The sequence below is a fragment of the Erinaceus europaeus genome, chromosome 1, assembly GCF_950295315.1.
Source record: "Erinaceus europaeus chromosome 1, mEriEur2.1, whole genome shotgun sequence".
Classification (NCBI taxonomy): domain Eukaryota; kingdom Metazoa; phylum Chordata; class Mammalia; order Eulipotyphla; family Erinaceidae; genus Erinaceus; species Erinaceus europaeus.
The window spans coordinates 104,586,779-104,600,214 of NC_080162.1; the positions used below are offsets into that span (position 1 = coordinate 104,586,779).

Sequence of the window (13,436 nt, forward strand, 5' to 3'; positions counted from 1 at the left end):
TGATTGTGTATGTGTGTGTGTTTGGGGGCAGGGGGTTCTCCAGCTACATTCTAGAGTCTCCCAAGGACCTAGAACAGTTCAACAGGGGTTCTCTTCAGTATTTGTGGGTCTTAATTAGGGTGATGTTTTTAAGTATGCAGCATTATGGAAGAGTATGACTAACTTAAAGTGTAGTGCTCACCTTTCAGGTCCTATCTTCTCTTTTCTAGCCATTTATAAAAGGAGATGACCTTGATTTCTGCTCCACTATAAGATCTTTGCTTACCTATTTTTTATGATAGTTCTTTTTATTGATTGATTGGTTGGTTGATTTAATAATGATCAACAAGACCGTAGGATAAGAGGGGTACAATTCCATACCATTCCCACCACCAGAGTTCTGTATCCCATCCCCTCCATATATTTTATATTTTATATATATATATCCTTTCCTATTCTTTACCCCTCTGGGAGTATGGGCCTAGGATCATTATGGGATGCAGGAGGTGGAAGGTCTGGCTTCTGTAACTGCTTCCCCATTGAACATGGCCATTGGCAGGTCGATCCATACTCCCAGCCTGTCTCTCTTTCCCTAGTGGGACAGGACTCTGGAGAGGTGGGATTCCAGGACACATTGCTGAGGTCATCTGCCCAGGAAGGTCAGGTTGGCGCCATCGTAGCATCTGCAACTTGTTGGCTGAAAAACATTAAGATATAAAACAGAACAAACTGTTTAATAATCAGGAACAAAATGTAAGAATATAGCAGATGAGATTTGAGGTCTCCATTTTGGACGAAGCTAGGAATTCTATTTTAGGTATATTCCAAAGGGCCCGTGACTTTAGTAATTTTTGACTGCTCCCAACAACTAATATGCAGGTGGGCTAAAGGTATTGTCTGGGGAGATGGTGTCAGAGTTAGAAATAGGACTAGAAAGCTGGATCAGGGCAGAGAGTAGCTCCCAAATTTGGCAAAAATTTATAAATATTGTTAACTGTAAACCCCATCAATTTGATCTGGGGCCCGTATTCAGCACAGGAGCCTGTGTAACCTCTGCATCCCTGTAGGTCTAGGTTCACATTCTGTGTTCATAGCTAAAGATATTCCAGCCCGCACTCATTTCAGGACCAGGAGTGGCAGAGTATATTGACCCAGCCTCCCTTTGGAGAGTGGGGTAGTCCCTACCATTATTGTTCACATTGAGGACAAGATCTTGTTGAGGCCAACAGAAAGGCTCATGATACTGTTCCTGATGGAAATGACCATAGATGGTAGAGAGAGGGATCTGTTAGAGGTCTAGGCCCATCATATCTATGTGGGAATCCCAGAATTCTCTGACTGGGGACCCGAATGATGGGGTGGCCTGGTAATGACCAAAAGAGCCCTCATTAAAGTATGCAGGTCTCTTGCCTTTATCTGGCTTTTGTAGTCCTTACTTATCTATTTATCTGCCTTCCCAGGCTGTGACTTCCTTGAAAAAAGAAAACTGTCTTATTTACTCAGACATGATACATAACTGTTATATAAACACAGAATAACTATATTTGTCCAGCTGATGAAAGAATGACAGGTCAGTCAAGGCAAGATGCCCAATGTGGCAGGATAAGAGCCAGCACAGTAGAGTAAACCTTCATTCTAGCACCAGAAAACTGGGTGATGTTATGTTTCTGGTACTCTGGTCTTTGAATTCCCAGAAAGCTTTATGAAACCTAGAACTTCATTGCAATGATGTCAGACCTCAAACATTTTAAGTCTCATATTCTAAACAAAATATATTTATTCATTTATTATCAAGAGTGTGAGAGAGAAGAACCAGGTGTGTGACATCAGAGCACTACTCCCTCCTTTAGTAGTGTTGAGATACCTCCCCAGCACCTCCTTTTCTAAACTAAAATCCTGTAGTATGATAAGTGCACCTTACCCTTTGCACATGTCCCATGGCTTTCATTCTAATGATTCATAAGGCAGTAATGATATTACTATATTATTGTCATATGTAATAGAAAATTAATGATTTTAAAATAATTGCACTGGAGTATATTAGAGTTATACTTGGTAACCATTTTGTTTGAAGAATGATAATTCTTACTGAGTTCAAGTGGTAAAGGAAAAGAAAATCAGGATAGCGATTAAGACAGAGCAAGAAGAATGAATGTCACTCACTAGAATTGAGACATGAGGAAGGAGGGGAAAAAAATACTAAGCTCATCCAAACTGGTGGATTGAAGGGCTATACCTAAGAAAGAAATATGGACTTTCTCCTTTCCTGTTATTCTCCCTGTTAGTGGTTCTGTTATTCTCACTTCTATCTGAGAAGAGAGAAAAGATTTCTCATGAATACTAGGCTAAAGTGTCCCATGGAGTCAAATAGACCTGGCACAGTCACTCAGGAGAGTACAAAAGGAGAAAACAGAAAACTTGGCCCCTGTTCTTCTGCAAAAGAGCATTACTTGTTGAGAAGGAGGAGAAATTTGAGCTGAATGTATTTTTGGTTGGTAGAGCTTGTAAGTGCTCTGTTTGATAGCAGAGTTGTTTGAATAGCTTATTTCATAACTACACATAGTTTTTCCAAATAAATGGTGTCTGTAGAATGTTCAGGTTAATGCATGAGTCCTGTGCTCAAGAGTGTTTGTGCTTAGAGGGACTGAGCCTTCTTTCTTAATAAGTCATCTTGGCATTTTGTCAACAAGTTAATTTGCTTTTCTAAGAAACTAGATTAATACTTCCTGTACTTTGTGCTGTTCACAGATCTACAATGCAATGAGAAGAGGAGAAGAAACAGAAGATAGAACTGGATCTCTTCTCCATTTCTTTACAAAGCTCCCAGCCTCTGATAAAGCACATGAACGGATTAGCATTGGTCCAAATTTAAAGCAGTGTGTCCCAGACACTGTATGTGAGTATCGTGCCACCCTTCAGCGGACTTCCATCTCTCAATACATCACTGGTTCTCTCCTTGAAGCCACCACATCTTTAGGAGCAAGAAGTGGCCTTCTCAGTACTTTTGGAGGATCCACAGGGCGAATGATGCTGAAAGGTAAAGTCTGAAATTTTGTTTTTATCTTTTCATCTTTGGATGCAGAAAAGAACCTAGGTTAACAGTTCTGTATTTCCTGATATTGAGTTCACTTATCAGCAACTTTAGGTAGAGATAAGGGGACATTCCACAGAGTAAAAGAGGATGAAACAGTTTATCAAAATCTTTTAAGTTGTAAATATTCCAAATAATGACCATCAGATTTTGAACATTGTTTTTCAAAAGAAATGACTTTTTAAGTGTCTATCTTTAATATTTAAAAAAAAAACCTCATTCTGTCAGGTAGTTTCTCTTAGTGATTATTCACAATGCATAATAATACCATGAAAATGCTGATAGGCAAATGGGCATGTGTGGTAATGCAAACCAGTAGTGGTGGAGAAGGGAGTGAGGACAGGTGGAGGCACATCTGATTAAGCACACATAGTACTAAGTACAAGGATCCGGGTTCGAGCGCCACCCCCTCCCTACCTGCAGGGGAGGATGCTTCACAATTGGTGAAACATGTCTGCAGGTGTCTAGCTTTCTCTCCCTCTCTATCTCCCCCTTCTCTCTCAATTTGTCTCTGTTTTATCTGATAAAATGGGGGGGAGGGAGATTGGCCACCAGGAGCAGTGGATTAGAAGTGCCATTTCTGAGCCCCAATGATAATAAGTAAATAAAAGAGAATGGGGTGGAAAATAGTTCTCCTTCTTACACAAAATCAGTAGATTCCTACTGACCAAAGAAACTGAACACCTTCTTCCAATAACTCCTATCTTAAAAGACAAGATAGGCATTTTGCTGTAAAAAGAAAAGCCACTGAAAATGAGGTCTCTTGGCATCTGAATATTCCTCAGCTACTTCCCATGAATAATAGACAGGCAGATCATAAATGACAGTGCACAAAGTCATCTCAGAGATTTGTGTACTGCACAGCTGTCACAACGCAATTGGCACTCTTCCTAGCAGGATGCTGCCAGCCAGATGGAGACCATGCAGAGTAGTGTTCCATTACTGGGGACTACCAAGAGCTTGAGCTGACATCCTGCCAATACTTGAGGAGAACAACTATTGCTCCTCCACAAAAAAAGTTCCAGACCCTTGGTTAATAGACCAGTGACCTCCATCCTTAACCTTCAATTCCCTCCATCCTCCACATACTTCGGGAGCAAACCCTAGAGAAGGCATACACCTCCTTGTGTACTGTGTGGGTGGGTGCCATTTTGGTTTTGTTTTCTAGAATCAACCCAACTTATCTGGATTGGTTATAAGCCAAAAATTTAAAAAAATAATAATACAGGAACTCTAATCCAGAAGATGACAGGAGAGAAACTTGATTTCGTGTTTTCCATATTTTCAGTGTGTTTTGGGGCTCATTTTTGGTATGAAGTACTAGGTAGGGAACAAGACATGCTTCTGCTCTAATGGAGCAGATAAGCTTTAGGTGCTAAGTAGTTTTGACCTGTGCACAAGTTTCAAGGTTTAGCCACTCTCATGTGGCTCCTAGTGACTGCCAAACATTCCCCATCACTCTTCTTCCTGGGAAATTGGGCTGAGAATGGCATTAGAGTTAGCATTGCTTCGATGTTTGTTATCCTATGTGAGAATAGCATATCGATCACCCTACTCAGTGCCCAGCAGTGTTTACATGTTATAAGATATCCTATAACATATGTTTATGTACCTGTGTTTTGATTCAAGAGGGCAGACTGGCATGCACCACTTAACTGAAGAATAGTGTGGGGCTTCTAGAGATTTAAATGCCGAATAATGTAAAAGTGACTTAAGTATTTAAAGAGTTTGGCAAAGGAATTATGACTCTATGGCAAATGGGCTGGCCTCAGATAAAATTCAGTAAAAGCTACTTTCTTGTATACACACACACACACACACACACACACACACACACACACACACACACACACCTGTTATCAAAGCAGACTGCCCCTGGTCTTACATAGATCTTTGGGGAGGAAAAAATGGAGGCTCCTGGTTAGTGTGCTTATTGCCTGTAATCTTGATTGTTGTTTGCACTTCCCCTTTCATATCAAAATCTCACAGATCAACATTCTTAGCTCTGAGATTCACTGTGTTTGTTATCTTTAATTTATCATTTTATAAGAGTCGGGGAATTTTTTCTGTTTTTCCTCTTTCTAATGTCCCTCTACAAGTAGTTGCTGCTGATAAATACAATTACTTGTTTGGCTTAATGCTCCAGGCTTAATCTGTAAATTCTGACTAGCTCTCTTAGGACTGGTTTTTTAAATTCAGTGCCCTCTCCTTGGGAATTTTCAAAGTCTGTAAGTGTCCTAATGAAGCATGTTTCTTCAGCATGCAGTAGAAGAAAATGTATCAAAAAGACACACAGACATTTGAAATCACAAACTATTTAAAGAATCTGTAGCTGCTGCATGTTGACAGGTTGGATCTTGAACTCTGTTGGCCATGTATTGTACCAGGGCGTCCGGTTGCTGTAAAGTGCCTTGGTTGGCTCCTTCTTTCACTGTTCAGTGTGTGTCCTGTGGTATCAAGTTAGCCAATAACTTTCAGGTTTGTATTACTAATGAGAATCTATGGAAAATATCTATAGGACACACTTGAACTGGGTGGGGTATGTTATACCAAAGCAAAACAAAACAAACAAACAAAACTCTGGGTAAGGAGAAGTTGAAGGGGTATAAGAGAGCGTTAGGGCCTTGATGTTCCTGTGCATCAGCAACCATACTGTAAGGCTATACTTACATTAGTCACACAATTAAAACATAAAAAAAGAAAAATATATATAACTATTTAAATCAACCTTTAAGACTAAAGCCATATAAGTGAATTAAAGATGTTTCTTGCTGAAAGAAAATAGTTTACTTCAGTGATTATAGAGTTACAGGAAAGCTGTGGTTGAGATCTTTTGAGAAGAATTTTTTACTATTTTAGAGATTTGTTTTTTTCCTTCCAAGGACTGAACTTAAAAGCCCTACACATGAAAATGTGCATACTACAGCAGAACTACATCCCTGGGCCCAGAGATTTTAGGTGCTATAGATATTTTGTTATGATGCATTGTATCTCAAAACTCATACCTATATAAAGGAAAATTATTATCCCTGTAACTTTGTTTTTGTACCAGAACTTTGCTGGGGCTTCGTGCCTAATGATGCCACTGCTCCCAGAGTCTTTATTTTTTCCCTTTTTTTCATAGCATGGTTGAAAGAGAGAATAGAGACACTATATAACTTCTCTACCACTTGTGAAGTTTCCCTCTGTGCATGGTGTTCCTTTATGGTGACAAGAGGTCTGACCCCATGTCCTCTTGCATGGTCAGGTGTGCATTCTACCAGGTAAGATATCTTCCATCCCTGCACTAACTTATTTTTGTGTGTAACTTATAAATGGAATGAAAGAGGGAATATGAGCAGCATAAAATAATTTAAATTTGTCCTGAAAGGCAGAGTTAAGGAAGTGGATTCTAAAAACAAAACAAAAAAAAAAGACATCTTCCACAAGAGAGATCATATTTGAAATGAACTAAATGGGATTAACTTAGATGAAAAAGCAGAGGGAAAGAAGGAAGGGAAAAGGTAACCCTATATATTCCACCCATGAGTTAGTCAAAACTTGTAGAGACAGAAAGTAAAAGTAGTTGCCAGGGGCTGAGAATGGTTTATTTAGTGGTTACAGAATTTGTTTTGCAGATGAAAGAGTTGTGGAAACAGGTAGTGATGATGGCTGCACAGTGGAAATCTACTTAACACACACTATACATTTTTAAATGGTTAAGATGCTAAATTTTTTATATTTATTTTCCCTTTTGTTGCACTTGTTTTTTTTATTGTTGTAGTTATTATTGTTGTTGTTGTTGATGTTGTTGTTAGGACAGAGAGAAATGGAGAGAGGAGGGGAAGACAGAGGGGGAGAGAAAGATAGACACCTGCAGACCTGCTTCACCGCTTGTGAAGTGACTCCCCTGCAGGTGGGGAGCCAGGGACTCAAACCAGGATCCTTATGCTGATCCTTTTGCTTTGTGCCACCTGCGCTTAACCCGCTGCGCTACTGCCCGACTCCCAAGATGCTAAATTTTATATGTATTTTATCATATACAAAGGTAGTTGGACAATCCAAAAAGAGGAGAGACATGTTAAATAATCTTTGATCCCAAGTCTATTAAGATGTTAGAAAGAGGGGCTTGGGCGGTAGCACAGCAGGTTAAGCTCACATGGCGCAAAGCATAAGGACAGGCCTAAGGATCACGGTTCAAGCCCCTGGCTTCCCACCTACAAGGGGGGTCACCTCACAGGTGGTAAAGCAGGTCTGCAGGTGTCTTTCTCTCTCCCCCTCTCTGTTTTCCCCTCCTCTCTCGATTTCCCTCTGTCCTATCCAACAACAACGACATCAATAACAACAATAATAATAACTACAACACTGATAAGACAAGGACAACAAAAGGGGAAAAAATAGCTTCCAGGAGCAGTGGATTCGTGAGTCCCAGCGATAACCCTGGAGGCATAAAAAACAAAAAGATGTTAGAAAGAACTGAAGTTTTAAAAAGACAGATGGCTTTTTATGTAAGCTCCAAGTGACCCAAGTAAACTTGTGGTTATGATTACAAGATGAGGGTTAGAAGAAAATGTGTGACTAACGAGGTGATTCAGTGAGTAAGGCACAGGACCTCTTTTCATAACATCCTAAAATCAATCCCTAATACCACCTACGGCAACACGGAGTTGAGTCTCTTCCTCATTAATAAGTAAATAAATTATAACTGTTTTTTTAAAAATACCATCTCCTGGAAAAAAAAAAAATTGGAAAATGTCCAAACACCACCACTCATAGGATGTTTGCAAGACCGGAAATGATAACTAAAGGGCTAATTGGCCAAAGTTCTATACCATTACAATTTCACCACAGCCTACAGTATCCTGCTAACTGCTCAATAGCGGCATAAACTTACACACCCTCAATGGGACAGATGTCTCTAGAACATTAGTCAACAGTCAGTATGCAAACACTTCGAGGTTTCTGCATTCAGAACCACCAGAAATGGTCTGTCTACAGAGTTGAAAATTTGCCAAATAATGAGAAACATTTCTAATATGAGGTAGTGACCAAGCAAGGGGGTGCCTTTGATTATAAAGGTGTGTTGTCTCAAAATGGAAAAAACAGAGAACTTGTATCATCTTGTCAGAGGCCTCCTCTAGCAAGATACAGTTCAGATCGTTCCGTATCCCACGTGTGTCCTCCTCCTTCTCCCCACTCTGTTCTTAGAATCTCAACACCAACTCCATATAGCAGTGGTAGTCAAAACAAGCTGGCTTCTCTAGTCAGGAAAACATTCTCTAAATATGCCACTTGCTTCCCCCAGCCTAGTGTGCTACCAATTAAAAATGAGAAAAGTGAGATAAAGTTTTTTTTTAAAGAGGGATAAAATGAGATGATTATTAGTATAGACTGAATAGTAAATCTTAACAAATAAAATAGTTTTAAGAGAGAGGATTTCTAATTGTAAGGCACATAAGTGTTTTCAAATGAACTTGCTATATAATAAATATAATGAATAGCCAATATAATAAATAGCCAATATAATAAATTTAAACACTATGCTTAATTTTTTTCTGTTTGTCTTTAAGGATTTTTTTAAACTTCTTTATTGGGAGATTACCATTTTACAGTTGACAGTAAACACAATAGTTTGTACATACATAACATTTCTCAGTTTTCTACATAACAATACAACCCCCACTAGGTCCTCTGTCATCCTTTTTGGATCTCTACTCTCCCCCACCCCAGAGTCTTTTCCTTTGGTGCAATACACCAACTCCAGTTCAGGTTCTATTTGTGTTTTCTCTTTTGATCTTGTTTTTCAACTTCTGCCTGAGAGTGAGACCATCCCATATTCATCCTTCTGTTTCTGACTTATTTCACTTTACAAGAATTTTTATTTATTTATTTTTTAATATTTTATTTTATTTATTTATTCCCTTTTGTTGCCCTTATTGTTTTATTATTGTAGTTATTATTGTTGTTGTCGTTGTTGGATAGGACAGAGAGAAATGGAGAGAGGAGGGGAAGACAGGAGGAGAGAAAGATAGACACCTGCAGACCTGCTTCACTGCCTGTGAAGCGACTCCCCTGCAGGTGGGGAGCCGGGGTTCAAACCGGGATCCTTATGCCGGTCCTTGTGCTTTGCGCCACCTGTGCTTAACCCGCTGTGCTACAGCCCGACTCCCCTTAACAAGAATTTTTAAAGGTCCATCCAAGATGGGCTGAAAATGGTGAAGTCACCATTTTTTATAGCTGAGTAGTTTTCCATTGTGTATATATACCACAACTTGCTCAGCCACTCATCTGTTGTTGGACACCTGGGTTGCTTCCAGGTTTTGGCTATTACAAATTATGCTGCTATGAACATAGGTATACACAGATCTTTTGGGATGGGTGTGCTGGGTTCCTTAGGATATATCCCCAGGAGAGGAATTGCAGGATCATAGGGTAGGTCCATTTCTTTTTTCTTTTTCTTTTTTTTTTTTTTTTTTTTTATAAAAAGGAAACACTGACAAAACCATAGGATAAGAAGGGGCCAACTCCACACAATTCCCACCATCAGAACTCCATATCCCAACCCCCTCCCCTGATAGCTTTCCTATTCTTTAACCCTCTGGGAGTATGGAACCAAGGTCATTGTGAAATGCAGAAGGTGGAAAGTCTGGCTTCTGTAATTGCTTCCCTGCTGAACATGGGCAGTGACAGGTTGATTCATACTCCCAGCCTGCCTCTCTCTTTCCCTAGGTGGGGAGGGTTCTGGGGAATTGGAGCTTCAGGACACATTGGTGGGGTTGTCTGTCCAGTGAAGTCTGGTTGACATCATGCTAGCATTTGGAACCTGGTGGCTGAAAAGAGAGTTAATATATAAAGCCAAACAAATTGTTGACTAACCATGAACCCAAAGGCTGGAATAGTGCAGATGAAGAGTTTAGAGGGTCTCCGTCTTGTAGATAGCTAGTAGGCATCTTTTAGTTGTATTCCAAAGGGCCTGTGGCTATACTAGTGTTTTGTTGTTTTTTCCCTGAACCTGAAATCTGATATGCAGGAGGATCCAAGTTATTGTCTAGGGAGATGATGTCATGGCTGGAAAAAGGACCAGAAAGCTGGATCAGGGAAGAAAGTAGCTAGCTCCCAAATATGGGAAAGGTGTATAAATATTGTTGACTGTAAACCCCATCAATCTGATGTGATCTGGGGCCCATATTCAACTTAGGAGCCTATGTGACCTCTACACCCCTGTAGAGCTAAGCTTATATTCTGTGGTCATGAGTAGGAACATTCCAAGCTGCTCCAATATCAGGACCCATCTTCTTCAGGTGTAGCATAGAATATGTTGTCCAGCCTCCCTTCAGAGGATGGAATATTCTCTACCATTGTTGATCCAAGTTGAGGGCAAGGTCGTATGGGTGCTCACAAAGGGGTCTATTGTGTTGTTCCTGATAGAAATGACCAGTAACAATGGAGATAGGGATTTATTCGAGGTCTAGGCCCATCATGTCTGTTTGGGAATCTCAGGACTCCCCAAATAGGGCCCCTGATTGTGTCTAAAGAGTCACCGTTAAAGTATGACAGTCTCTTGCCCTTATTCAACTTTTGCAGTCCTTACTTTGATAAGCTTAGCTTTGGAGTGAGTGTTGGGTTCCTTAGGATATATCCCCAGGAGAGGAATTGCAGGATCATAGGGCAGGTCCATTTCTAGCCTTCTGAGAGTTCTCTAGACTGTTCTCCACAGAAGCTAGACCAATTTACATTCCCACCAGCAGTGTAGGAGGGTTCCTTTCACCCCACAACCTCTCCAGCATTTGTTGCTGCTACCTTTTCTGATGTATGACATTCTCACAGGAGTGAAGTGGTATCTCATTATTGTCCTTATTTGCATTTTTCTGACAATCAAAGACTTGGAGCATTTTTTCATGCATCTCTTGGCCTTTTAGATCTCTTCTGTGATGAATATTCTGTCCATGTCCTCTCCCCATTTTTGGATAGGGTCATTTGTTTTCTTGTTGTTGAGTTTGGCAAGCTCTTTATATATTTTGTTTATTAACCTCTTGTCTGATGTATGGCATGTAAAAATCTCCCATTCTGTGAGGGATCTCTTTGTTTGGGTATTGGTTTCTTTTGCTGTGCAAAAGCTTTTTAATTTGATGTAGTCCCATAGGTTTATGCATGCCTTAGTCTTCTTTGTAATTGGATTCATTTCATTGAAGGTGTCTTAATTTTTTTAAATTTTTTAAGATGTCTTTAAAATTTATGCAGAAAAGAGCTCTCCCAATATTTTCTTCTAAGTATCTGATAGTTTATGGTCTAACATCCAAGTCCTTAATCCACTTGGAATTTACTTTTGTGTTTGGTGAAATATAATGGCTCAGTTTCATTCTTTTTCTTCCCTCTAGACTATGGGAGCCTGAGGGCTTTTAAACTGTAAGTAGGCTTCTTAGCTTAATCACTCACTCCTGACCAAGCAGGGTCAGGAAATAAAGCAGGGTGAGGGAGAGATAGCACAGAGGTTATGCAAAGAGACTCTCACACCCCAAAGGATCCAAAGCTCTGGGCTCAATTCAGCTTCTCTGCCAAGCCAAGCAGCACTGCTGGGCCCTGTGAGTTTCTAAACAAGTCTTGTTTATAGTCTGTAGGTTCTGAGGCAATTATTCACCATGTTCTCATCAGAAGAACAATGTGGAAAGGCTCCCACTATACAGCCCCACTGCTAGCCCACCAAGGTTTATATCTTCTCCTGAGTTTCCTGGTCAGTTCTCTGTTCCTAAATGTCAGCATAGGGCCTCCCCCTACTGCTCCAGCCTCTGAGGGCAGTAGCAATGGAGACTTACAGTTGCATTTGGTGAGTCTTAGGGGAGTCCTCTCCTCCCTTTAGCAGTCTTTTTGTTGGTAAAACAGACTAGAGGTGGTACCTCAACTGGTAAACTGCCAGACTATTACCAGCCACTCAGTCTCTCCTTAGGCTCCTCGCTATCCACGAGCCACAGGTATTTGCACTCATAGGTGATTTGGTGGGTTCCTGAAGTCGTTCTAGTCCTTTCATGTTGCAGTCCCAGGTGATCTCCTCTGGTATTCCTAGTTGACTCGTCTTTAAGTTTTTTAATTAAAATAGCGGCTTAGTGGTGGCATATCTGGGTGAGCATACTTTTTACAATGCACAAGGACCTTGGTTCAAGCCCCGGGTCCCCACCTGTGGGAGTCGGTGGCAGCTTCGTGAGTGTTAAAACAGTTCTGTAGGTCTTTCTCCCTCTCTAGCTTCCTCTTTCCTCTCAAGTTCTCTCTGTTTCTATCAAATAAACAAATAAAATTAGAATATAAAATATTTTAATGAAAAGGTTAAATGCTTGCATGTAACCAAAACAAAGCTTAGTTAACCAAAATTATGTAACAGAAAATTCCACTGCTCATGTTCAGTCGGTTTCCCTATGTACATGTTTATATATAGAATGGCTACAGAGTTATTATTGGTACTGTACAGATTACAAAATAGAGTCTTTAGATGAAAACAAATGTTCCCTATGTATTTTAGATTCTTATTTGAAAATATGGAATATTTTGTTTCTGATAAAAATGTCTACTAAAACTTCAACATGTTTTCTTGTACTTTGATAAATATATTTTATGTATTTTCTACAGCTAATGCTATTGGTTATAAAATCAAGAAATCAGACTCAAACATACTTGAACGATGTGGCTGTACCTTATAAATAATTTAGTTTATAAAGACTGTCTTATTTCACTTCCTCATAGTCAAAACAATTACCCTTTACATACTTACCAGGCCTGGGAAGGCAGTTGCATAGTTCCAATTCCAAGATTAAATTTATTTAAAGAAATCCCCTGATTTATTAGTTTTGTGACTTTTAAATTATTTTCTTGATGGTTAAAACTATGCCTTGATATAATGTGGAGTACATTTCTGTCCCCACCAGTCAGCTAAAAGGCATTCATTCATTGTTGGCTATAATCTAGTACTGCATTGTGTAGAATGCAAAGAAAAATTCCAACCAGAGTCTCAGAGGTAGCACCATCCTTGGAACACTTTCATTTTGGATTTCTGGTCTCTAGAACACTAAAAGAATAAATTTATGTTGTTCTAACTTTTCCAAGCAGTTGTGGTTTGTGTGGCATTCCTGTGAGGAACAGATTATTAGTACCAAGAAATTGTAGCTCAGAGATATGACTTGCCCAAGGTGACATGACTAATAAGTGAATGCAGTCAGCCCAGCCCAAGCTGCTCCAAGTCTTAGTGGTCACAGCTACAGTGCAGACATATTTACCACTCTTCAGTGCCACTATCCACTTCTGTCTTGTTTTATTTTATTTCTCTTCCCAACCAGTACTATTCATCCTTCTCAGATACATACCTTAACTACCACAGAACCCAGATGGAATAAAAAGCCCA

General features: G+C 39.8%; 1 protein-coding gene across 3 annotated transcripts in view; it reads left to right on the forward strand.

The window, feature by feature from the left end:
• PLCE1 (phospholipase C epsilon 1) overlaps positions 1–13,436 on the forward strand; it is a 447,646-nt gene that overhangs the window by 190,064 nt on the left and 244,146 nt on the right. For all 3 annotated transcript variants that reach the window (XM_060192220.1, XM_007535620.3, XM_060192230.1), the window contains one exon: positions 2,728–3,016. In XM_060192220.1, the coding sequence (XP_060048203.1) occupies positions 2,728–3,016 (289 nt within the window). The remainder of the gene's footprint in view (positions 1–2,727; positions 3,017–13,436) is intronic.